Consider the following 24,537-nt stretch of genomic DNA (forward strand, 5'->3'; position numbering starts at 1 on the left):
AAGGACAGCATACCGGCAGGAAAGCAAACAGAACGGAAGACACGGATGAGAAACCCGTCTCAGTCTACCGTATACAATAAAAATGAATCTGCCATTCTCTGTCACAACCACCTGATATGACAGACTCTCAATGTATCTCAGTGTTTCCTACAGCAACTGCCTACTCAAAAGACTGATCTTGAAGAGAGACTCATTAAGTGAAGGGTAATGAAAAGCTTCAAAACAAAGATTAAAGATACTTTTTACTGAAAACTACATGAAAACCCGAGGAAAGCAGTCCCCTGATTTAACTTACAGTCTTCTCTTCAAATCCAAATATTCCAAATGGAGAATCATTCGGAGGTATGACAACAGTCACCACAACATCGTCACCCAGTCTGCCACCACCAGCCACACTCATCAAGCAGATGCTGAATGTCTCTGTGAGTTCAAATTCACCATCATCAATTATAGTTATTTCTATCAGTGCAGTGACCTATGAAACACAAAGGGGAGGGGAGGGGAGGGGAGGGGAGGGGAGGGGAGGAAGAATTAGAGGAAGGGAAAGATATATAATGTAATAACAATGTTTCCTCATATATATATATATTTTTTTTAATTATTTTAGTTGAATAAAACAAAACACAGTAGAAAAGAAAAAACAGGTTTTTGCTTATTATATCCATAATACATGTAAAATTATATATATAGTTCTTCAAAGTTAGAAATTTAAGATCTATTATTTTCAAGATAAATTACATATTTAATAAAAAATAAACTATTTTATTAGTGATATAACAGGTAATGGATTCTTGAACAAAGGTTTCTAAATGATATGCAGTTTCTAACAACCACCATACAAGCATAAAACCCAGTGTGCTTGATGTTAATTTTGCATGATAGGAAATAGGACCATAAAACAATGACTGTGTGTAGGAGACAGTTCAGTGATGGAGAGCACAGATTGCTCTTAGAGTGAGTCCACGTTGGTTTCCAGCACCCAAGTTGCGTGGTTCACAGTCACCTGTAATTCCAGGGCATCTGATGCCCTAATCTGGCTTCCTTGGGAACCTCACACACACACACAAACCCACGACACAGTCATGTACTTCATTAAAATAAAAACAAATCTTTTTGAAACATTATCACTGACTGCTTCAATCAAACTTACAAGAAGATAAAAAATGATAAAAGATGATTTAAAAATGTGCTGGTTTGGATGATTGTGATCAGGATTTATAATCAGACTCATCAAGGTCTATGTTAAACATTTTTATGAATATAAATAAACCTATTCCAGCTTGTGATTTCACACGTGCTCATAAGAACACCCTGGCTGCATCGTGACATTAACATCTTCGTCTGTAGCCTGCAGGTACGGTACAGTACTTGGATACACTGATCATGAAATAAGTTGTTTTCTTTCTGCAACATTTAACAATGGGGAAAGCAAGAAGTTGGGATGTCACACTCAGACAAGCAGAAACCTAGATATAGCAGCTTGTCACAGAATCCACACTTCAAATCTGTACCATACAACACAAAACATCTCCCTCCCAAGTCAGGAAGTTTAGAAAGCATAAGAATACAAAGAATGCTAGTGAATGGCGAGACTTCAGGCTCACGCTTGGAACAAAATGCCTGGAGTCCACTGCTTCAGTGAAAAGCCAATTTTGTTGCTACTGCTTTAACAAACATTCCTACATACTTGTGTTGCCCTCACCCCACGCTTAGTAGAAAACATTTAAAAGTCCTAACTGCAGTAATCATTAACCATGTAGGTCTTTGTGAATGGGACGTCTGCATCTGTGTGTGTCCTTTAGTTACAGAGCTGCGGGGAACCACTCATGAGCTGGCACATGCCACGTAGCTCTGTACAGGCAAATTCGGGCTAACTGTGGGTGGATTCTGCTGTCTTAACACGTTACAAGCCTGCACGCGATCCACACGCTTTTCTGTTCACTGATTAAGAATGTGTGCTGCAGAAATGGCTCAGTGGGCACAGTGCTTGCTACGCAACTGTGACGTCCTGAGTTTGGCTCTCCAGAACTCAGGTAAATCCAGATACAGTAGCATGCACCTGGAATCCAAGCACTCCTAAGGCAAAATCGGCGGCAGAGAACTGAGAATCCGCAGAATCTCACAGGCCAGTTAGTTTGCCATATGTAGTGAATGAGAGATTCTGTCCCAAACAAGGCGAAAGGTCAGCACAAACACCTAAAGTTGCCCTCTGAATTCCACACACATTCTGTGGCACACACTTGCCTGTACGCAGGCACACACATGCACACATACACACACACACACACACACACACACACACACACACACACACACAACATACACATGCACACACAGATTTTAAAAATTGATAAAACTGTTCTATTTGTACTTATTACAAGGGATGCAGCTTATAAAACTAGTAACACTATGGAAATACCTTATATTTATTTATTGATTGTTTAGCCTGAAGCAAGAATATTATTTTTCCCAAATTTCAACTATTTTGTTCCTAATCTATCATTGTCTTTTAATTACAAAGGAAGTTTTGTATAGCATTAAGTATTCATATACTGCAAGTTCTTTATTTAAGCACATCTGTATCTGAGAGTTCTCAGAAGACATATAAGCATAGAATAAATTTTTTTAAAGTATTCAGCATTTTTAACCACAAAAAATATAAATTAAATATAATTTAAATATAAATTAAAACTACTTTGAGGTTTCATCTTACTACAATCAGAATGCCTATAATAACAAAGGCAAATAACAATAAATACTGGTGAGGCTGTGGGAAAAGAGGAACCCGTATATACGGTTTGCAGTGTGTAAGTTGGTTTACATACTATAGAAATCAGTGTAGAGATTCTTCAAAGAGCTAGAAAGAGCTCTACCATATGACCCAGCTATACTAGTCCTGAGAATACACCTCAAAGACTGTCTATATTGTACTACAGAGTTACTCATCTATCCATATTCACTGTTGTTCTATTCACAAGAACCAGGAAATAGAACCTGCCTAGATGTCTATCAATGATGAATAGTGGAACTGTATAACACAAACACGATGGAATTTTAGTCATTGACAAAAACTGGAATTATAAAACTTGTAGGAAAAAATGGAACTAAAAATATACTGGTGAGATTGCCCTGGCCCAGAAGGATGAACTCTGCATATTCTCGGTAATGTGTGGGATCTTAGTTTCAAATTCTCAGAGCAGTGTGTTTAACCTGTAGTGCCTATAATAGAAGTCAGGGAGATAGAAAGGAATGACTAAAGGGGGGATGTGAAGCAAAGGAGAAGAGAACACATGTGACTGTCAGGATGGGGAGACTGGGGGTGGGGAGGTTTAAGAGTGGAGAGGCGTGGGGGGGGGGGGGAGTCACCAAAGCCAGAACATAGGGAAAACACTGGAAACCCACTGTTCTGTAAGCTTATTAGATTATATGACATTTTAAGAATTTGAATTGAGATATCCAGTATGGGTGCACAATGTGCCTCCTTGAAGTCACCAAAGGTTATTAAAAATTCACAGGACCAGGTGTGAGCTGTCTCCCTTCAAGGTGTCGGCTAGGGAGGTCCCTAAAACAATACAACCTATTGCACTGTTACTGGTTGCCTGCCAGGACTTGGTGGTACAAACTTCTCATTGAAGAGGCCAGCCACACACCGTAGATACAGAACAGAGAAATCAAGGCACCACTAAGCAGGAAATCCCTTCCTCCGGCCGGCTTTCACAGTACCAGAGGTGCAATGCACAGTGCTTGGGAGGAAGAGTTGTCCACAGCCCTGCCCTGAGGGAAGCCTCGCCAGCTGCAGAGCTGACCCACCGTACTGATCCGACTGTGAAACAGTGCCATGACTGTGACAGAACCACCCAACGGCCTCCTGATCAGATTTGAGGCACGTTCCCGGGGGAAGCCATGCCTGGTGGAGTGCAGCTGTTCGAGAGCCTGGAGCTGTGGCCCGTGAGCAGGAGAACCTATTACTATGATTTGCTAAAGAGACATGTCAAACTGCCTCCTAAGTACTCATGTGCACACCCAGGGGTTAGTTCCGCTCTCACCCTTCCACAAGAAGCTTCTTACGGCGGCAGGGAGCAGCCAGTCAGGGACTCAGGACTGGCCAGAACAACAAGAACAGACGCTAATAGATGGTGTGGCTCTATAGAGAGCAGATGTATCACATCACAGAAGAGTGCGACAGAGAGATCTGACGAGCTGGAGGAGGACAGATTCCACAGAACGATGCCGGACATGACGAAGCTATTGCACTCGTGAACTCCCTAAAATGGGGTTGTGTGCACAAGACTAGGCCATGAGCATTTCATCAGGGATGGGAGGGGGCCCTTACAGTCCTGACCCTCCCTGAGGCACTATAGGCAATGAGTGGTTGCTGGGGAAGAGGCCGTCACGTTCTTTGGCGGTGTGGACAATGACAAGCAGCCCGTGCTCCAGGAAATAACCTCCCACCCACGCTCATGCAAGCTACCTAAGCAAACTCAGTGGTCACACACAGGAAAAGACACAAAAGTAGTAGCAGGACATGGGGAGGGAGAAAGGTTTCAGTGGAGGGGGAGGGGAGACTAATGAGAATTATGTAATTAATGTAACTAATTCACTATATAAATCTGCAACTGTTCAGATCTTAAATCAAAAGTAAATAAATAGGAAATAATATCAATTTATGAATACTAAGAAATAAAACAAATAAAGGACCTAAAACAGACCAGTGCATCAGACATTAATATATATACTGGTTTTTGTGACAGGGTATCTCTGTGTAGTTTTGGTACCTGTCGTGGAACTCACTCTGTAGACCAGGCTGGCCTTCAGCTCACAAAGATCCGCCTGCCTCTGTCTCCCAAGTGCTGGGATTAAAGGCGTGCGCTACCACAGCCTGGCTTAAAACATGTTTTTTGTTAAGAACTTGTAGCCAATAATAACCTATTTCTATTGATGTCCTACTATATAACTTCTATTCCAAATGGCAGAGAAGTTCAAAAAGAGGTGGGGTTCTTGTCTCTTAGAATTCTCTCTCTGTAAGAGGCAGAAAGACTGTCAGAGGCAGAGATGATGATGGAGACTTCATGGAGACAGCGTCTTCCAGACACAACAGGACTGATGCGCATATGAACTCACAGAGCTTGTGGCAGCATGCACAGGCCTACAGAGGTCTAAACCAGATGGGGTTCCAGAGCTGAAAGGGAGAAGTGGACACAGGTCCCTACCCCTATCCAAGAAGTCATCTGCTGGTAAAGGAAAAAATAGTTTTCTCCAGTGAAATCCTACAGGGTATATTTACCACATTTCAGAGTAGGCCCCATGCCATTGAGAAGTTGGACAACACAAAACAGACTCAGTGGTACTTCTATAAACTTTTTGTCTCGTTATGCCTAAGGCATTTTTCCTCATACTTCTTGTCATCTTTTGCTTGTATACTTTGGTTCCCATTTTGTGTTTTTGTGTGTGTTTCTTGCTTTTTGTTTTTGTTTTTTAAAGAGAGAAAGGGTGTGGAGTTGAGTGAGGTAGGGAGGATCTGGGAGGCATTGGAGAAGGGGAAAATGTGATTAGAATATATTGCACGCAGTTTTTCATTAAAATCTAGAAAAAAGAATTCTCTCCCTATGATTACTAATACATTATATAGTAATTAAAAATAATTAAACTTCATTTGATAAAGAAACAGACTAGAATGCACTTAGCAGTCACTAATGCATCCTTAGGTGGTAGATGCTCACAAACGCTTGCAGCAGAGCCAAAACCAGCAATAAGTCTGTTCGTAATGAACATACTTGTCCATCAGCAAATTGGAGAGCCCCGTGAGATGGCTGAAAGTCTTCCAGGCCGGCACTGTCTGGGGTTACTTTCCAATAAACATGCACTGTCTCAAAGCTTCCAGCCAGCCGGATGACAGGAACCTGAAGAATGTTCAAGGGAGGAGGTAGCTCATGAGCAGTAATCACTCCACCAACATCCTGCAAAAAGAAGAGACGTTGAGAGGCAGGCAGGCCAAAGTTCAGCACTCTCCTGAGCAACAACTTGTTGAATTTATTATTCTCATGTGTGTAGGAAGTGCCTAGAACTCACAGCAAAATGTAATGAAAAAAAAAAAAAACATGTTTGATTCTGTAATCGGTTTAGAGAACTAAAAATCATTCATAATACAAATTGAATACTGATCTTTGTATATATGTCTACAAAGAAATGCAATTACTTCATAAAAAGAAAAAAATGTAAAGGCATTGGCCAAATCAGCAATGATCAGCCTTACTTATATTATTATAAATATGAAAAATGTCATCTCACTCTGGTAACGTGAAACTTGAAAATCCCTCTGGGATCATCATTTTCTTCGATCATTATCTCCGCTATTTCCATCCTTGGCCTCCGCACACGTGGCTGCTCTGCAGGGAAGTCCGGGTTCACCAGGCTCACCGCGGTGATGGTAACAATGAGTCCTTCCTCGAGTTCGGCAGCCTCATCCTGGAGGTGGGGAGAGAGATGTTTTATTCAGTTGTTCGGCTCCTGAGATGATGCCTAGCAATTTTACCCAGGACTGGTCTCAAACATGTAGGCCTGGGTGACCCTGACCTTGCTGCAGTCTCTTGAACAGCCGGAGTTACAGACTTCTTCCTCCAGACCCAACTGACATTTTAAACAATATTCCCTTTGCATTGTAAACCTGATATTTTTCAGTAAGCAACTAACTTACTATACAGGCATGATGCCTCTGCAACATAAAAATGATTCCTTGTCAATATTTTAATACAGCCAACGCATTCTCAGGACGTCCTCAGAATCTACAATATGCTCGAGACTCATGATGATCTTTCCAAGGCACCCACAACTGCATTAGGCAATGTTAAAAATCCTGTCCCATGATTTCAACCTTACTCTATTGACTACATCACACATATACAACATCCTGAAAGAAATTTAGGAAAATTTGATAAATTTTACACGTGTTTTAAAAGTGGAAGCTCTAGATATAAATCTAGGTGTAAGGAAATACTACAGTTAATTTTGAAAAATTACTTTATTTGTGTGAAAGTAATAAAAAATATATGAAGATATGGAGGCAACATACAGAAAAATAAAAGGAAGTCTCCACCCTCCCTACCCTCGCCCTTCCTTATGTGCTTTTCTACTGTCCTCCCCACATAACAGGTAACTCACAATCACCAAAACTTCTAACGGGAATACAAACATCACTGCATCTACTTAACAGCATCTGATGTGTTTACAGTGTCTAATACATACTTTATTAACCTCACACGTTGTTATTTATAAATGTATTACTTAAATACTTGGTGGCATTGCATATCAAGCCCAGGGCCTTGTGTGTATGCTAGGAAGCAGTTTAGCTCTGAGCCGGATCCCCGGTCCTTATCACTCTATGCTACAATAATGTTATAGACACTAAGAGCAGTACTAGCATCTCTGATTCTTGTGCACTACTTCAGGTGTGTCTGTCTGTCTGGTCCCTCTGTGTCTCTGCGTCAATAGCTTCCTTTCCTCCTCACACAGAGAGAGGGCAAGGTGACAAAATGTAGCCAGCAAATGTTAGACCCAAATCATCTAAATGTTCATCTTATTGAAATCATTGCATCATGAAGTGAAAATTTTCTCCTGCCAAGCAAACAATAAAAATAACTCGACTGACTTGGAGATTTAATTCATTCCATTATTAAAGCAGTTAACCAATTATCTTTGTAGTGTGGCCAACAAATCAGACACATAATCAATCTAAATTCAGTATTTCAAATGCATTTAAATCACTCTCACTCTAAAACAAATACAATAAATACACTAACATTTTTCCATCCAATAATAAAATATTTCAGTGAGATTTTTTCAACTATTAGAGAATTACAGTTTTATGGTTAAATGCTATTTTATGGTTAAAAGCATGCTAGCTAATCTCATATTTATTATAATCTATACTTACTGGCAAAATGGCAACTTCAGCATAAGTTTCCTTTATGTTTTCTTTCATTATTATTACCGCATCTTGCAACACATAATCTTCATTCTCAGTAGCTTGATTATTGATGTGCAGTAAGAAATTGGGTTTCGCTATCAAATGAATGGAAATGTCCCCAAATAGTCCTTTGTCTCGAACAATGTGTAACTGAAGAACAGTGATGTTCTCTAGGAGATAAACGTGCCTCAGGTTAATGAGCTGTTCTGTGTTCTGCTATTGTTGCAAGCAGTCATGGTGAAATGCGGTGTCTAGACAGTTAAGGAGGCAGAGATAAGACAAGGACCGCATCCTTTGGAGTTTTCTATGTTTTGTCTCCTTCCCCCGCCCCCGGAGTTGTGCTCAAACTCGTCATCCACTCTTGCATGAATCTGCTTTAGTCCCTCTGTCCCTACAATGTAGCCTGTCATGCTTTACACGTCCTGCACCTGAAGTAAGTCTGGTGGAACCTTACAGAAGTGGATATACAGAGGCACCACAGACGTGAAACCTGCCAAGTCCTCGGAAACTTCTTGAAAATGAGTATTTAAATACACAGTCACAAATTAATACTAATCATTGGAAGAGTAATTTTCATTCCTATAGTGAGGTGTCAATGACAGGGTTCAAAGTGTCTCCTAGAACCTATTATTTTTTCATTCTTTAGTTTAAAATAATTTGTTACATAAGATATTAAAAATGTTTATTAATATCCTCACCAGTCTAAGAGCTTCTAATGATTGTGTTTATTATGAAAAGGAACAATGCAATTCCTACAAAGTGCTGTGTTTTAAAAATGTTTATTTGGCTGGGCAGTGGTGGCGCACGCCCTTAATCCCAGCACTCAAGAGGCAGAGTCAGGCAATTCTCTGAGTTCAAGGCCAGCCTGGTCTACAGAGCAAGAGCCAGGACAGGAACCAATACTACACAGAGAAACCCTGTCTCGAAAAAACAACAACAAAATGTTTATTGGAAGAGACTGAGCACGTTATTTTATTAAAGTCTATTGTTTTGGGTCTTGTGCATACAGAGAGACAAGGTCCCAGGAATATTACTACATACCACTTTTCCCATGAGCTCTGTGATTAAAGGGAATCTGAAATCTGTTTGCACATATTTGTATCTGAAAATTTTCAAGCCATTTTGTAAATTCATTCTAAATATACATTATATATAACTTTTTATTTCAATAGGTTGATTGATTATAACCTATTAGAATGTTTATTCAACAAGGGATATGAGTAGTTATTTACATAAACATTTCAGTAAAGACTGGCCACAGTATACATCACAGGGTGAAATCACTGTAATTACTATTTGGGGTAATGTAATTAACACCTCAGTACCAAGTATACCCCACAATGTAACTGACTATTCCCTACATCTACTAAAAATACAGAAATTTGAGTGTGGAATAAGAACAAATAAAGAAACTATAGAAGGGGAAGTAAAATCCAATCCTTGCTACTAATGCAGCTTAAAATTAACATTTCTATTATAAAAGCATGCTCTAAGAAATTAAAAACACTTTAGTAAACATTATTGCAAAGTGACTCATAATTACAAAATTTAAAATAAATTAAAAGGAATATAAACTATAAAACTAAAAAAGTCATATAAAAAAGAAATTCACATTCCTTTCAAACATTATAATCAAATTGTCCAAGGAAACTTTTTATTAGAACTTAAGCAGTCTTTGCCAGGACTTACCTGTGGGCTCTGGCACTCTGGTGAAGAGAGAATCAGTATGCCAGCCAACCACGCCATAGGGCGAGTCACTAGGCAGGATGGTTAGCACGGACTTGCTTCTGTTCTCATCAATAGTAGCAGCTTTTGATGGATCTTCAACCCCTTCTGTGACAATCTGAGTGAGTGTCACAATCACGACCTCAGATAACTCCGGCAGATCATCCGCAAGAACAGTCAGAGTAATTGTAGACAGTGCCTGGTCCTCTGCGAATGAAATCTGAAAGTAAAATTTTAAAAAGACAGTTTTGCTTATATTGGGATTAACATTATGTCATAAAACATATCAATTTCTTATTTTCTTTTAATATGACCACAATTTATAAACCAAAGATGATTCTACAACATAATATGATTTTACAAACAAATCAACTGTCTTTTATATTAAAGCTAGAGGATTGTTTGAAAAAAAGTAAAACCTTTCAAAAATGAGTTAATACTTGTAGTCAAATTGTATGTCTTGGTGCCTACTTTCCATTATAATACAAAGGACAGAGTCCCTGAGGAACTGCAGTGGTTGTTACTATATGTAAATCTCTAGAAAATGAAAGAAAGTGGTTCAGCGGTTTCAATGTTTTTATCTACAAAGCTGTTGCAGTAATTGATACTGCAGATGGTGGTATCATTTAGCGGTGAATACCGATTCAAAAGAGAAGAGAAAGACAACAGAGATGCAGGCCACAAGCTCCCTCTTTCCTTTCTGCCTCGGTTGTCTGATGTCAAATTCAAATTGCTGACAGCATCTGAGGTCCTTGCTGACAGGGGTCTTCCCACTTCTTGGATGCCATTCCTACATCATTCAGCCTAATATCCACTTCCAAACCAATTATTCAAACTGTCATCGCAGGCTGAGGCCTCTACCTCTCCTGTGAGCCAAGCCCATTTTATATAAATGAAGTTTTATTGAGATGCAGCCAAACAGACTTGATTGAACACAGCCAATACCTATAATAACTGCTCTATATTACCTGGCACAATTGTACTACAAAAGCAAAGTAGTTATTTAAAAAAAAAAAAGAAGAACAAACAGTACATAAAATCGGAAGCATTTACTATATGACCCTTACAAAAAATATCTACTGATTCCTACACTGCATAAAAATAATTCTTTCAAAAAGAATGTGAAGAAAACAGGCAATTAAAAATTTTAAATCTTAATCATATTCATATAATAAACTAGAGAAATATAATTCAATGCATACAGAAACAGAAACAACTAGTGGTTTTGGTAATTTGCATAGAATTAAGTGTTAAACACAAGAGAATGCTAAGACATCCATAACACATTGAAGTGTCCATCACCTTTGAAATGGTAAGAACCTAGAAATGCGAAACTCTTACACACATTTTTTCCAAGAGATAATTTCACGAAAGTTCCATAAATAATTCTTCAGAGAAACATTTGGGCAAAATACTGACCTATGAAATCCCAGAAACACATGAGGTCACCCTTCCCACAAATAGATAACAAAAGACTCCTTGAACTCTCTCTGAGTCACCCGTCCCTTTGGTCATTCTGATTACAGATTTGAAACAGAGCATCAATTTTAGGCTAATCTGAGAAATGAATGATGTGATCCTCAGTCCAGACCCCTTCTTGTGGCTGACAACCCTTAGCTTTAGCAAATGTTCTCAATGAAGTTCAACGCCCACCTAGAGGCACCCTACGTCTAATAACTACTGAAAGGAGGATGCCAATGCATCAGGCCTGAACTTGGAATGGCAGCCAAGGACCAGCTTAGACACAGGACTCTTCCCCAGAATCTACCTCCACTGGAATTGCAATTGCCTGTAGATCTGTTGGGAGCACATCACGAAGGTCCTTGTGCCCACAGATCTCCAGAGAAACCAGGAATGTTAAACACACAGGATGTCTTCCCAATGGGAAAGATGAAAAAACCTGTTCTTCCATCCAGGAAGCTGAGAATTAGAAATGATTAACTGCCTGGTGATCTGCGTTATCTGTTGGGCCAGGCCATATCAAGCTCTTACAACCAAGACCTGAGGTAGCTAGTAATCTAAATGACTTCTGATAGCCAGAGGCACCCCAAAGCTCCCACAACTAGGACCAGAGGTAGCCAATAGACCAAATGACACTATCTATATGACTGAGACCAGACCAGATCCGTAGGCCCCTCAGCTAGGACAGTCAGTGTATCTCTAGAACCCATCTTCTTGGAGGAAATGACACTAACAATTACGCAATGGGGATTATATTACATCAGGAAACTTTGCTTCTAAATATACTAAGTTTAAACACATTGGGGATAAGCTGCCTGTTTAATAACTCCCGGAAATCTGATCCAGGTTGACAATCTGCACCAGGTTTTCATTCTTATCTCTTCTAATGCTTTGCTTCCCTGTATGATACCTGCAGGGACCCCCTCATGGATCTACACTTCCCTCTACATGTTCCTCCCTTCCTCACCTCCATATAAGTAATGACATAAGCCTCCTTCCCACGGCTGTCACCTCGGAGTCTATTGACAGCAAATGGAAACTGCTTCTGTCCAAAGCTTTCATCAACCTTTTCATTTGCCTATTTTCTACAGACTTGTCCTCTAAGTATGGTTTCTGCTTTTCCTATGTCTTGACACATTTCCTTCCCAGTTTGGCTCATTTTATCTTTCACATAATGCAATCCAATTTGGCTATCTCATGTACTGAACCTCAAATGTGTTCATTTTATGTACACACAGTATTTCTTTTATGGAAAAAAAAATAACAAAACTAGCCTTAAATTGTATCCCACTATGGTGGTTAGCAGGAAGCCAGTGTTTACATAGTCAAACTCAAATATTCCTTCCAACAGGCAGGATTTGATCCCATGCATCAGTGAATGATAATCATAATTTATAAGTGTCTTCTATAATTCTGTAAATCACATACCACTCCTGAGGTAGGAAACACATCACTGGTACTTCCAGCTGCTTCCCATGCTACAGTTATGCGACCATGTGTTCCTTTTAAGCGTTCAACATTCAAGGTTACCAGACTATCTCGCTCCATTTCTTCCACTTGTTTATGCAATGAATTCTGAAAGATACACAGAAAGGCACAAAATGTTCCTTGAAATATTGAAGCAATCTCTTCTTTGTTTTGCATTACTACATATCTGCAAAGTTCATAACTCTGAACAATATGAAATGGTAAGTGAAACACAATAGTTATGAATGGTGATGTAGTATAAGGTGTTGTGCTCAGGCCTATATTGCCCAGAAGGCAGGAAGACAACAAGCTGGAGTCTGGCCCAGACTATATAGTGCAACTGTCTCTACAAGTAAGTACATAAATAACCTGAAGTCACAAGAAACCATTCATCTTATTGCATTGATTTTATGTTTGTCTTCCTGACGTATTTTGCTCAGTGGGCATATATTACTTTTATACCCAGCACACATTTCTTTTTAAAGCAGTGCACACAGCACTGAAAAGTTTGTAGAATAACAAGAACATGAACTGGAATGGCAGGGAAATTCTTTGCCTCTGTGTAAAGGTCCTTCAGGTCTCCCTCTCCTATTAGCAAATTAAGAGTTAGCCCCAGGAGTCTCCAGTACCCCACCCAATGCCAACCACATCATGAGAACCAAGACACTCTTCTCTGATCACTTGCTAATGTGTCTTACACTTAAATCCATGTCCTGTGAATTTTTCAGTTAGCTGACCTATTTCTTTTGATGATACTTCATTTTTTAGCTCATGGTCTGTGCAACTGTTCTTCCTGCCAGAAAAAAAAAAAAAAACCCAACCCTTTGTGCTCTGTCATAATCCTTTCTTCCCACCCATCCTTCCTAGACATGTTTCTTTGTTTTGATTCTAATGTCCACCATGCTGTATCACTCTACCAAACACATGCGGCACCTCACGCTAGCTTTTTAAAGAACTTTTCCTCAGAAGGATACTTTCACATACATCCAACCTTTAGGCATCATGACATGAACTTATCATCTACAAGTCCATGTTTAAGAATCATACAATTGTGCTAGCTAAAAAACTCTCATAATGTTTTAAGTAAGTTTGTGATTTTTGCATCCAGCCACATTCACAGCTAGTGATATGCAGCCCTAGGTTGGACACAAATCCCTTCTTAAAGCATCCTCGATTTCTCAATAAGGCAAAAATACTGAGAATAAAGATGCTTTAAAAAAAATCTTTCCTGTAGGTTTTCCCATGTATTTTTAACAATGACCATCTGAAGAGACCCCTCCTTAATGCTTATGGAAATGTTAAGTTGAATAAAGATCCAACAGAAGAGGATATTTCATACAGCTGTTCAGTGCTGTTACACATGTTTCAGCCTAACAAAATTGTGATCAAGATGATCAAATACTCACTAAACATCAGATTTTAAAATATGCACATAATTTACTCAGGAAAGACAAGCCTTTCTTTGGCTCCATGGTCTTCATTACTGATGGTTAGTAAGACGAGGCCTCCATATAGCCAGAAGATGTACCAGAAATTCTACTAAGCTTCATCTAAAAGATGGCTGTCCAGATCCAGGTGACCTGAACTGAGGGACTTCTAGGGAGTTCTACTAAAGGACAAGCAGGAACTCCAGACCTTGTCCACAGGCAAGGATGGAGCCACAGGGGTTTTATCTATCTAGACAAGCTTCCTGAAGAGAGACTCTGGGTGAGAAGGTGGAAGAGGCCTATGAGGTCTGTCGCCTCTCAGCTTCTCAGCTTATTCCCCCCAGCTTTGCCCATCATAGTTTTCGGGAGCACGGAGAAGCCCCTGTGGGTATTATCTTCACTCCTGCAGGATGGCAAGCTCTACCTAGTGGTGCAGCTGTAAACGTGGAAGCCTCCAGCTCATGTACCTTACAACTTTAATGAAAAGAAATAGAAAAATGACCCAAGTCTTAGTGTCCTTAAGAAGAAAAGGCAGGACATGAAGGTTCAGACTGTGGGCACCAGTTGTCAACCTCACAAGCCCTTTCTGCTCAGGTGTCATTGGAGAGAGGCCTGGAGAAGTTAATGAAAATGTAAGCATCTTGTACAGAGGGGTTCTATTCCTGGATCTCCCCTAACATACAGTACAAATCTTAAAAGCTGAGCTATACTACATGGGACCCCCTGTTCACAGTGACCACTGAATGCTTGAGATTAGCTCATTTCTAAATATAAAATGTATACTGCAATTTAAAGACAAAGAGTAAAAAAATGTAAAATATTTCAGCAATGGTCTTTTATACATGTTGAAATCAGCATTGTGGATATACTGGGTATAAATAATAAATAATAAAGCATACTACTTAAACTGGCTTTCCTTGCTTCTTTCTCTGTTCATAAATGAGTCTACTAGGAAACAAGACTATAAAACTATTCTTATGCTCACATTCTATTTCTACTCAGCCTTTGTCAAGGTTTTTCCATTTGTTCCAGGGAAGGGCCAGTTTGGGCAACAGTGTGATCTGCCCTCTACAGGCAGATGAGGATAATGCATGCACAGACCTGTCTCCTAAACCAGCTTTTCCTACAGCTGTCCCTAAGGAAGTGAAGGGTAAATTCATGCTCACAGATCCATCAAGTGATAATTACTGAATTGTCACAGTGGCCTCTGATCAATATCACTTTCCACTTAGAATATGTTCACAATACAATAGCTAGAGTGATCCTTTTCAAAGGCAAGTCATGGACTGGAATGTCATGCCACCTAACACCTCCAAATTCGCTGCTGCCCTGAGTGGCTCTTCCGGTGCTAACACAGCAGGTCTGCCTGCTGGCCTGCAGGAGCAAAGCTCACATGGCTGACCATCAGCAGGTATCTGAGAATGTGGTTTTCAAGAGGTCGCTTCGGTTCCCTGACCCAGTGAGTGGTTTCTATGTATAAACAGTTTATACAAATAATATGGTCTACGTTGGCATCAGTTCTCCTTCTGGGATCTAAAGTTTTGACAAGTGTAAGGCGGAGGATGGCCACTGACCAACTTGCAATGAGAACCCTGGCACTGAGCCTGTCCTAAGGTTCTCTGAGTGGCCAAATTCTCCAAGTGTTGCAACAACACAACTCAACACTAGAGAAATTTGGCTCGGTACATTCTGTATGACTCCATGGATAATTAATTCTTGGAATATTACCCATAGTTTCTTCTGGGATTTCCTTAAGAGTATTTTCCATGTATGTTTGTGTGTATACATATGTGTGTATGTATAAATATTTTGACATATATCACATATAGTGCATGTAATATACACATGTAACATATTACATGCGCTATACGTATATGATAATATATTATATACATAATAATATATGTATATATAATACATATGCATAATATGTGTGTATATGTGTGTGTGTACGTATACACAAGACTGACTAAACACCCAGTACTGCGAACATTCCTAGTGAGTCACTGAAGCTGGAGATGGTCAGCCGACTCTGAAAGCATCTCTCTGTCACTAACTGAACTTAAATAGGAAAACAGTTCTGTATCAGTAACAAGAGCTTTCAAACAAGCAGAGTGAGGACTCAGCTTTCCAATGACAGCATGGAGAGGTGTGGCAGCCCAGTTTGAGCCATGACGACACACGGTAACACGCAACCAACCCACCAACTCCACATCCACCTTTGTTGTGCTCCTAGTGGTTAAATCTATCTGAACTGGACTTTCCTTAGACATGAGGGATTTGGGAAAAAGATAAAGTAGCTGTTGATATAACAAGTTAATATGTCTGAAGACAGGAATATAACAAGTTAATATTTTGAAGACAGGAATAAATGACACAATATGAGTGTCTATCTTTCTTCTCAGTGGTAACAGAATATGCAGTCCAAGTATATGGAGGTTTTTAAAGCTCTTCCTTGAGAGGAACGAGGCAAAAAAAACAAAAACAAAAACAAAAACAAAAACAAAAAAACGTAACACAATGGATGCCTGTACAGCTATAATCCTTCCCACTACTCTGCTTGATGTTATATTTGTATATTTGTATGTGTTATGTATCTAGATCTGTTTCATTATTTCCCTCTGAATTAGAGTTGTTGCTTTTTTTCTTTTCTTTTCTTTCTTTCTTTTTTTTTTTTTTTTTTTTTTTTTTTTTTGGTTTTTCGAGACAGGGTTTCTCTTTGTAGCTTTGCGCCTTTCCTGGAATTCACTCAGTAGTCCAGTGGCCTCAAACTCACAGAGATCCACCTGGCTCTGCCTCCCAAGTGCTGGGATTAAAGGCGTGCGCCACCACCACCCGGCTCAATTGTTGCTTTTTTTTTAAAGATAGTACCTGAAGCAAAATACTAGGACAAGACAAATAGTACTGTGTTCTATTCAAGACAAGTGAATAAACAAGAACAAAGCAGGACATGGTATCCCAGAGGATCTACTGTTTGAGTTTATGAACCGTAATGTCAGTAGAGTTCACTTTAGAAGACAGGGTAAGGAATGAGGCCGAGGCGAGGAAGGGACAAAGACTGAAAACAGTGTCACTCACTCCCTGAACGCTTACTAAAACTAATTTAGTAGTTTTTTAGTAGTTTTAACTAGTTTAGTAGTTGTCAATCCAACAACTTTGACTTTTCAGTGCAGAATCCTCAGTCCTTTTACCTGGGCAAATGCTATCACTCCATAGGCATCGTCATTAGACAGGACATTGACTCTCACGTAACTACTGACTCCAATCTCTGCTCCCCCTTTTGGATTCTTAAGTTGAACTCGGAAGGATTCTTCTTTCTCTGGAACTGTATCATCAAGGATGTTTACTGCTATGATTGCTTCCTTGTCACCAGGCTCAAATATCAGTTCACCTAAACTAGCATAAGAAGCACATATACAGGTAAGTCAATGATGACCAACAGATGATACACACAGTATATATTAGTCCCCAAATCCTTATAACACTGAATAATACTGGTCTTACAAGGATCAAAACATTTCATAAGCAAAATTTTCATACAAAATATTGATATAATACTGATTAACTTGGTAGACTAGATACTAAATATATGGATAATAAGCAGATTTCTAGCTTATTAATAGATCTTTCATTTTATATAAAGCATTAACTCAGTCAATGAGATGGAGAAATCTGGTACCATACAAAGCTATGGTTAGACTAAAAGCATTGAACCTACCTAGGAATAAAGTCAGACTGGCTGGAGATGTAAGTCAGCTCATAGAAATGCGAGTGAGTAGCTCCCACTAAAGCAATTAAAGTTTTGCTTGAATTAAGAGACTTCACTGTAACAAAAGCTGCATCTTGAGCAGCAGGTGCTTCCAGAACAAAAGAGAACTCATTCTGCTCTGAATTCCAGCAGTAAAGAGCCGACTGTGGTTGGCCAGTTAGAAGTACATGGACTAGAAGGAAAGAAAAAGAATAGAGCTGAAACGCATCCTGTGCCCACACATGCTCTCTTCGCGGCTCCAAAACAAAGCCTTTCCAGCTCTCAAGGCACCATCTGAGTTCTGGACTAAAGCAGATGCGGTTCTGTTTTTGAAAGAACAGGATATAAGAAATTTTTGAGTGTTGTGCATTGACCAGTTCAGCTTGACAATGTGCACATATCTGTTCAAGAAATGAAAAGTCGCTGGCGGATAAAATGAAAACGGATTTTACATTTGTTTGTGTGTATCTAAACTTACACAAAAGTAACTTGTCAGAGCAAACAACACTCATTGAGTGACCACCAAATGTTTCATATTTCTTCTCTAGTCACCATCACATACATTTATAATTGACAGTTGTAACAAATATAAACAAAAGCTCTAAATCATCTGAGTCCAGAATTAATTAGAACTTTTATTCTTTCTGTCACATGGATTCTAGGATGAAACTCAGATTGTCAGGCTTGGCGGCAACAGCCTTAATCACTGAGCCATCTAAACGACACGAGTTTTTAATTTTAATATGTAAGTTCTAATCTATATAGCTGTTCTTAAGTATATTTAATAATTCCTGTAGATTGAGATTTTCTTGTTGTTTAACATTTGAAGTTTTTAGTATTAAGAAGAAGCAAAATACTTATTTTCACTTGGCAAATTATTCAAGATAATTAATGCAAGGAATATGAACAAACTTGTGACACTTTGAACATACTCTGCTGGAGCACTTTTGATGCTATCGGACTCATACTTTTGCTTGTTCACAGTAACGGCATACATGTGCAGCTCTACAGGCTAAGAAAGGGGCGGCTTCAGATGCTACATCGAACACTAACCGCTCTTCAGACACAAACGGAGTGGGCTGGGAAACCATAGAGAAGCATACACAAATTCCAGTACTGATGGAAACACGCTGGGGCAGGACAGTAACCGAGACTGAGTAAGCATGAAAACCACACGACTCCGTAAAGGCTGACAACAACCTTCTTCTATGCTGGCTCACAGGTCACGGTGGGAAACCCTACACACTGACTCTCACACATCAAAAACTCTTGGTGATTACTGTTTAGCCACTGTTAATGTATTAATTAGATTAACTAATTTAGGTCCTGTTGCACGCAACTAAGTGTTGCATAAAGGTAAAAATCAGAAAAAAATGTTGTATATTAGAATCTTTAAATGGCACATATTTTGATCAAAGTTTTGTAAAATTACAGACATTCCAAAATAACATGACATTTTAAAAGCTTCCCTTTTAAAGTAGTCAACAAAAAGAATCTCTTTATCTCCGTCTCTATGTCTCTCAGTTTCTCTGTCTCCCTTTTATCCGTCTCTCCCTCCCTGTTTCCCTTCCCACAAAAGGCACTATAAGTTTTAGGATAAAGATCACCATCATTTAGTTCCCCATTTGACTTAATTAATCTTTCTCTGTTCATGCCCCATGCCACTGTTCCTCACTGCTTGTGCTTGGATGACATTGGGCTCTTTTTGGTTGCTTCCGGAAAGCACATGCTCACCACCACTACCTGACCTCTTTGTATCATTTGTATTCTTTGCCTAGAGCCCATCTCCAGCTCAATTCTTTGCCTCCTGTTTAACCCATAATTCTTAATCCCGTGATAACTGAAGAAAGTTTTGTAGGTATGTCATAAACTAGCTCAAGTTCTCTCCAGTATTTTATTCAATTATTTCCTGGAAATTATGTTATAGTTATAGTCTTATTTGTCACATGTGTATACACACACACACACACACACACACACACACACACACACATACACACACATCTCTTTATCCTACCACATGCTACATTTTTGCGAGACAGAGACTTCATGTGATTTGAACTGCCCTTGTTCCCACAGGCTTTGCCATTGTGACTGCCACCTTTAAAAATCTGTTAACTAATAAGGGAGCCAAAAATAGAGAAGGAAGCAGCAAGTCTATATATCCTCGCAATGCTAGTCCTATTCATTTTCCTCTTACATTTTCAGAAATCAGTCACAGAAGAACTAACCACAGCGTAAATAGGTGAACCTATGCCCCTGGCTCCAATTTAACATTTTTTAATAAAACATTTGACATATACAAAATAAGAAATCCTTTGAACACTCTTTAATGCATACTTTCAGCTTTCAGGGATTTATAATAGCTATTCTAATAATTTCCTACAGTCTTTTCATGCCTCTACCACTTCAAGTCACAGAAACAAAAGAAACATAGAGACCTCACAATGGGCTCTTCATAAAACCTCTGGCAGAATTTTCCCTGAATTATTTTGCAAAGTGTACCTATTATATTTTTTTAAATCCTTAAAAGGAATTCTATAACCTCAATTAACAGCCCATCCATGCAGTACATTCTTCCTTAAAAACATTCATTAGGCAACCATTGTGAATATCAATAAGTGACTTGAGTAGACTGTCCATCCATCTGAAAACCTGAGGTATAAGAGAAGCAGAAATTAAAGGCCTAAAATTAAAGGATAAGAAAAAAACTGAACAAAAAAAATGAAAGATGTTCTATTCAGTAAATCAACTGTCAAGTGAATAAGAAAGCCAGTGTTATTGTACATCACAGGACAGCATCACAATGCATGTCCACATCTGTGTGAGCAGGGTAGGGATGAGTCAGGTCTCAGGGTACAGCGAGGCAAGGGTGGAGGCTGGAAAGCCACACAGTGGACAAAGTAAAAATTAGAAGAAATACTACGAGTGCAGAGCCCAAGAGGAAGAAACCCGGAAACAAAGGAAATTATGTTTTTCTCTCAGTAAGAGAAGTTGGTAAAAACAAACAAAACCAAACCAGGGGAAATGCTCTCATTCAAGCCCAATGGTTGAGGGAGCTCAATGTGACCCAGCCTAGAGCCACAGTGCCTAACAGAGAAAGCAAGAACCAGGATTCCATGAAGAAACGAAGCACAAGCAGATTCCTGCGGTGTGTGCCAATCCTTCCAGCCTCCTATCACTTACTCTGTATGTCTTAACTGCACAATTTCACCTATCTCCAAGCATCAGAGTCTCTAAATCTAAACCTCTGATTCTCCGCCCCCCATTCTCCTCCACACCTCTAACCACCTCAGTGTTTTACCATTGCCTGCAACTACAGCCACCTAGAACCAAGCTGCTGATTGCTTCCAGTCAATTAATTCTTCCTACGGTCTTTCTTAATTTCAATACCAATAGCCTCATAATTGCCAAAGTGTGGAAGTTTTGCTGCCCACATTTGAGTAGTCAGCAGAAGTCTTCATGAATGTTCATTGCTATATATCTTGTCCACAAATCTCCTGTGCATCTGAGATCCCTCTCAGGTCAGGATGTTCTTTTCGTTGGTCTAGGGGGCTGCAACACATTTCATTCACATTTCTTATACCAACGCTAGAGGACATTGTCAAAGAAGGGCTTTGATCAGCATGTGCCTCTGAAATGCCTTTATGGACTTCTCTACCTCAGTCATCCTCAGAGTATGAGCTGGGAGCTGCTAAGAGTCCTGGGACACTTAGATAACCTGTGAGGTCCAGACTGTTTCTACAGCAAATCAGAGATGCTGTTTGGCTACTTCACTTCACTCCTGCATCAGCAAGTGTCCTGAGTCGATGTGACTGCTGTCCTGTGACAGAATGAATGCAGATGGGGACATGAGAATCCAGATGCAGAAGGACAGACAATGCTTGATCCCTCTTCTCCAGGCGAAGACCCTTTATATGAAATGTTTCAGATTTCAGAGATTTTCAGATTTTAGAATACGTATATACATGGCCAAAATGAGAAATTAATCCTAAGTATAAACATAAAATCACAACCATTGTGGTACACACCTTTAATCCCAGCACTTCTGAGGCAAAGGCAGGTGGATCTCTGTGAGTTCAAGGCCAGCCTGGTCTACAGAGTGAGCTCCAGAAACAGCCAGAGCTATGTAGAGAGACCCTGTCTCAAAAAAAAAAAAAAAAGAAAGAAAGAAAGAAAGAAAGAGAAAAACCATAAAATTCAAACTGCATCTTATATTGGTAAGAGTAATCTTACACAATATTTTTATTAATTTTATGCCTAAAACAAGTTGTTGTGGTCATAATTTTTCACTTGTCACATCATTTCAGATTTTAGATGTTCACAATAAGGGCACTCAACCTACATGAGAGTCTTAGAAGGTTGAACTCTTCGAAAAAGAGCCTACAATGGGCCTTAATGGACAGACCAGCATATAAAACCCCAGCATAAGCCTGCTGAGTTCAGTCCTCAGGTCCCACGCAGAAAAGCAGGGGCGTGGCTTGTTTCTGTAGACTCAGCATATTACAGTGCAGTGGAAATAAAACTATCTTTGCATGTCCACATGCAACTGTGTCATGGGCTCACCCCTACAGCACATGCATGTGTGCACACATACACTAATAAATAAATAAATCTTTAAATAATAATAAAAATAAATAACTGCAGTGGTGGTTGCCAGGAGCTTACATTGCAGAAAATGGAAGGAGGCGAATCAAAGAAAAAGATCTACAGCTGTTGATAAATTCTGGAGAGCTCATTGTACAGGGTGGTAACAGTACTACTAACCATGAGTCTAAAACTCAGAATAGGCTAGGAGAATAAATCTTGAGTTTTCATTACATACACACAAACACATAATCTACACTTTGGCCTAGAGCTATCCATAACTCCAGTTCCAGGGGATCAGTCCTGGTTGGGTTTTGTCAACTTGACACAAAGATAGACATATCATAAAGAGAGAATCCTAATTGAGAAAATATCTCCAAATATTTGCCTATAGCAAAATTCCATGGGAGCATTTTCTTGATGAATGATTGATGTGGGAGGACCCAGCCCACTGTGGGCAACACAACTCACAGGCCGGAGGTCCAAGACAGTCTAAGAAAGCAGGCGGAGCAAGCCCTGCGGAGCAGGCCAGGAAGCAGCACTCCTCCACAGCTTCTGCTCCGGTTCCTGCTTCCAGATGTCTGCCTTAACTTCCCTCAGTGACCTGGGAGCTGTAAGGTGAAGTAACCCTTTCCTCCCCAAGCTGCTTTTGGTTTGTTGTTTCCTTGTGGCAACAGAAACCCTAGGACAGGATGCAATGCCCTTTTCTGAACTCCATGGGCAACAAGCACACACACACACTTGCAGGCAAAACATATAAAATAAAACATGAATGATTTGCTCTCTCCTTTCAGCTACATCACTTCCTCTTCCTACACAGCTCTGTCACTTCCTTTCCGTCTGTATAGACCTCTATGGTTAACTAGTTTTGAAATTAAGGTGTGTGCCACCACACCTGGCTCTGTTTCCAGTGTGGCCTTGAACTCACAGAGATCCAGACAGATCCCTGCCTGCCAAGTGATAGGATTAAGGGCGTGTGCTACCATTGCCTGACTTCTTTGTTTACTTATAATGGTTGGCCTTTTTCCTCTGATCTCCAGGCAAGCTTTATTTATTAAAGCACAAATAAAATATCACCACATTTCAGCACAAATAAAATATCACCACACACACAAAGCACAAAAAATAAAATTAATAAATCAGTAAATAAAGTATCAGTCTTTTTGAAACTCTGGGACTTCTGGATGGATTATTATAAAGATCTGATGTTATACTTCTACTAAAATAGTCTCTGAGAGCATACTGTTCTATCAAATTAAATGAGAATGGAGTCAGTCTGCTTCCCACACTGCACTTAAGATGGACTAGCAATTGAAAATTCCTTACCTATTCCAGAAGCTGGTGTGAAGGAATGGATTCTGTTAACAGTAGCAAAGTCCAGGGATTGGAAATATCTGAAAGATGACTTCCCCATCTCCCAGATGAAAATGTCAATTGAATCTTGATTTCCTGTGATTAAGAAATAAAAAGCGACAAGCTGTATGAAGAAAATGACAAAATTGCACAAAAGAACTACAATGAAACATTCAATTCAATTAAAGAAAAATTTCCATTATATATGTGTGTGTATAACAATATGTATACAATATACATACTATATATATATAATGTGTGTATATAGATGTATACATACAATGTACAATACGTATACAATATATATGAGATATATATATATATATATATCAATTCAACTTGGCAGGAAACACTACAAGCCATTTCTGTTTTTTATCACTTGAAGCGCACACACACATACTAAGATACACCAAAAGACATACTGTCACATGAAACACACATACTAATACACACTAGGAAACATACTCTGTCACATGAAGCACACACACACTAGGACACAAGAGAGAACAGAATGACATATATATTCTTATACAGATTGTAATTTGAATCAGTTTTATCAAAAGTCACTACACACTATCAGCTCTATAAATTTCTCATGATACCTCAAGTAGAGTCATATAAAATTGTAACTTTTGGAAGATTGACTATAAAATCTTTATACACCTTCTCACATTACCCACCTACTCCTCATCTTATAGGAATATAAGTTTGAAATACTAGTTCAGCACAGCACAAGATCACAGGTATAAAGCTTTCTTTGTGGGTAAAATTCATTTCTAAGTGACATTAATATTTTCAATCAAGAA

General features: G+C 39.3%; 1 protein-coding gene across 1 annotated transcript in view; it reads right to left on the bottom strand.

Moving 5' to 3' along the window:
* Adgrv1 (adhesion G protein-coupled receptor V1) overlaps positions 1-24,537 on the bottom strand; it is a 541,812-nt gene that overhangs the window by 356,388 nt on the left and 160,887 nt on the right. Inside the window, exons 50-58 of the mRNA XM_076552019.1 lie at positions 23,705-23,827; positions 17,762-17,984; positions 17,235-17,439; positions 12,578-12,724; positions 9,653-9,908; positions 7,931-8,133; positions 6,289-6,465; positions 5,775-5,957; positions 296-475 (exon numbers count right to left, since the gene is read on the bottom strand). Of these exons, the coding sequence (XP_076408134.1) occupies positions 296-475; positions 5,775-5,957; positions 6,289-6,465; positions 7,931-8,133; positions 9,653-9,908; positions 12,578-12,724; positions 17,235-17,439; positions 17,762-17,984; positions 23,705-23,827 (1,697 nt within the window). The remainder of the gene's footprint in view (positions 1-295; positions 476-5,774; positions 5,958-6,288; positions 6,466-7,930; positions 8,134-9,652; positions 9,909-12,577; positions 12,725-17,234; positions 17,440-17,761; positions 17,985-23,704; positions 23,828-24,537) is intronic.

Source organism: Peromyscus maniculatus, chromosome 15 (assembly GCF_049852395.1).
Source record: "Peromyscus maniculatus bairdii isolate BWxNUB_F1_BW_parent chromosome 15, HU_Pman_BW_mat_3.1, whole genome shotgun sequence".
NCBI lineage: Eukaryota > Metazoa > Chordata > Mammalia > Rodentia > Cricetidae > Peromyscus > Peromyscus maniculatus.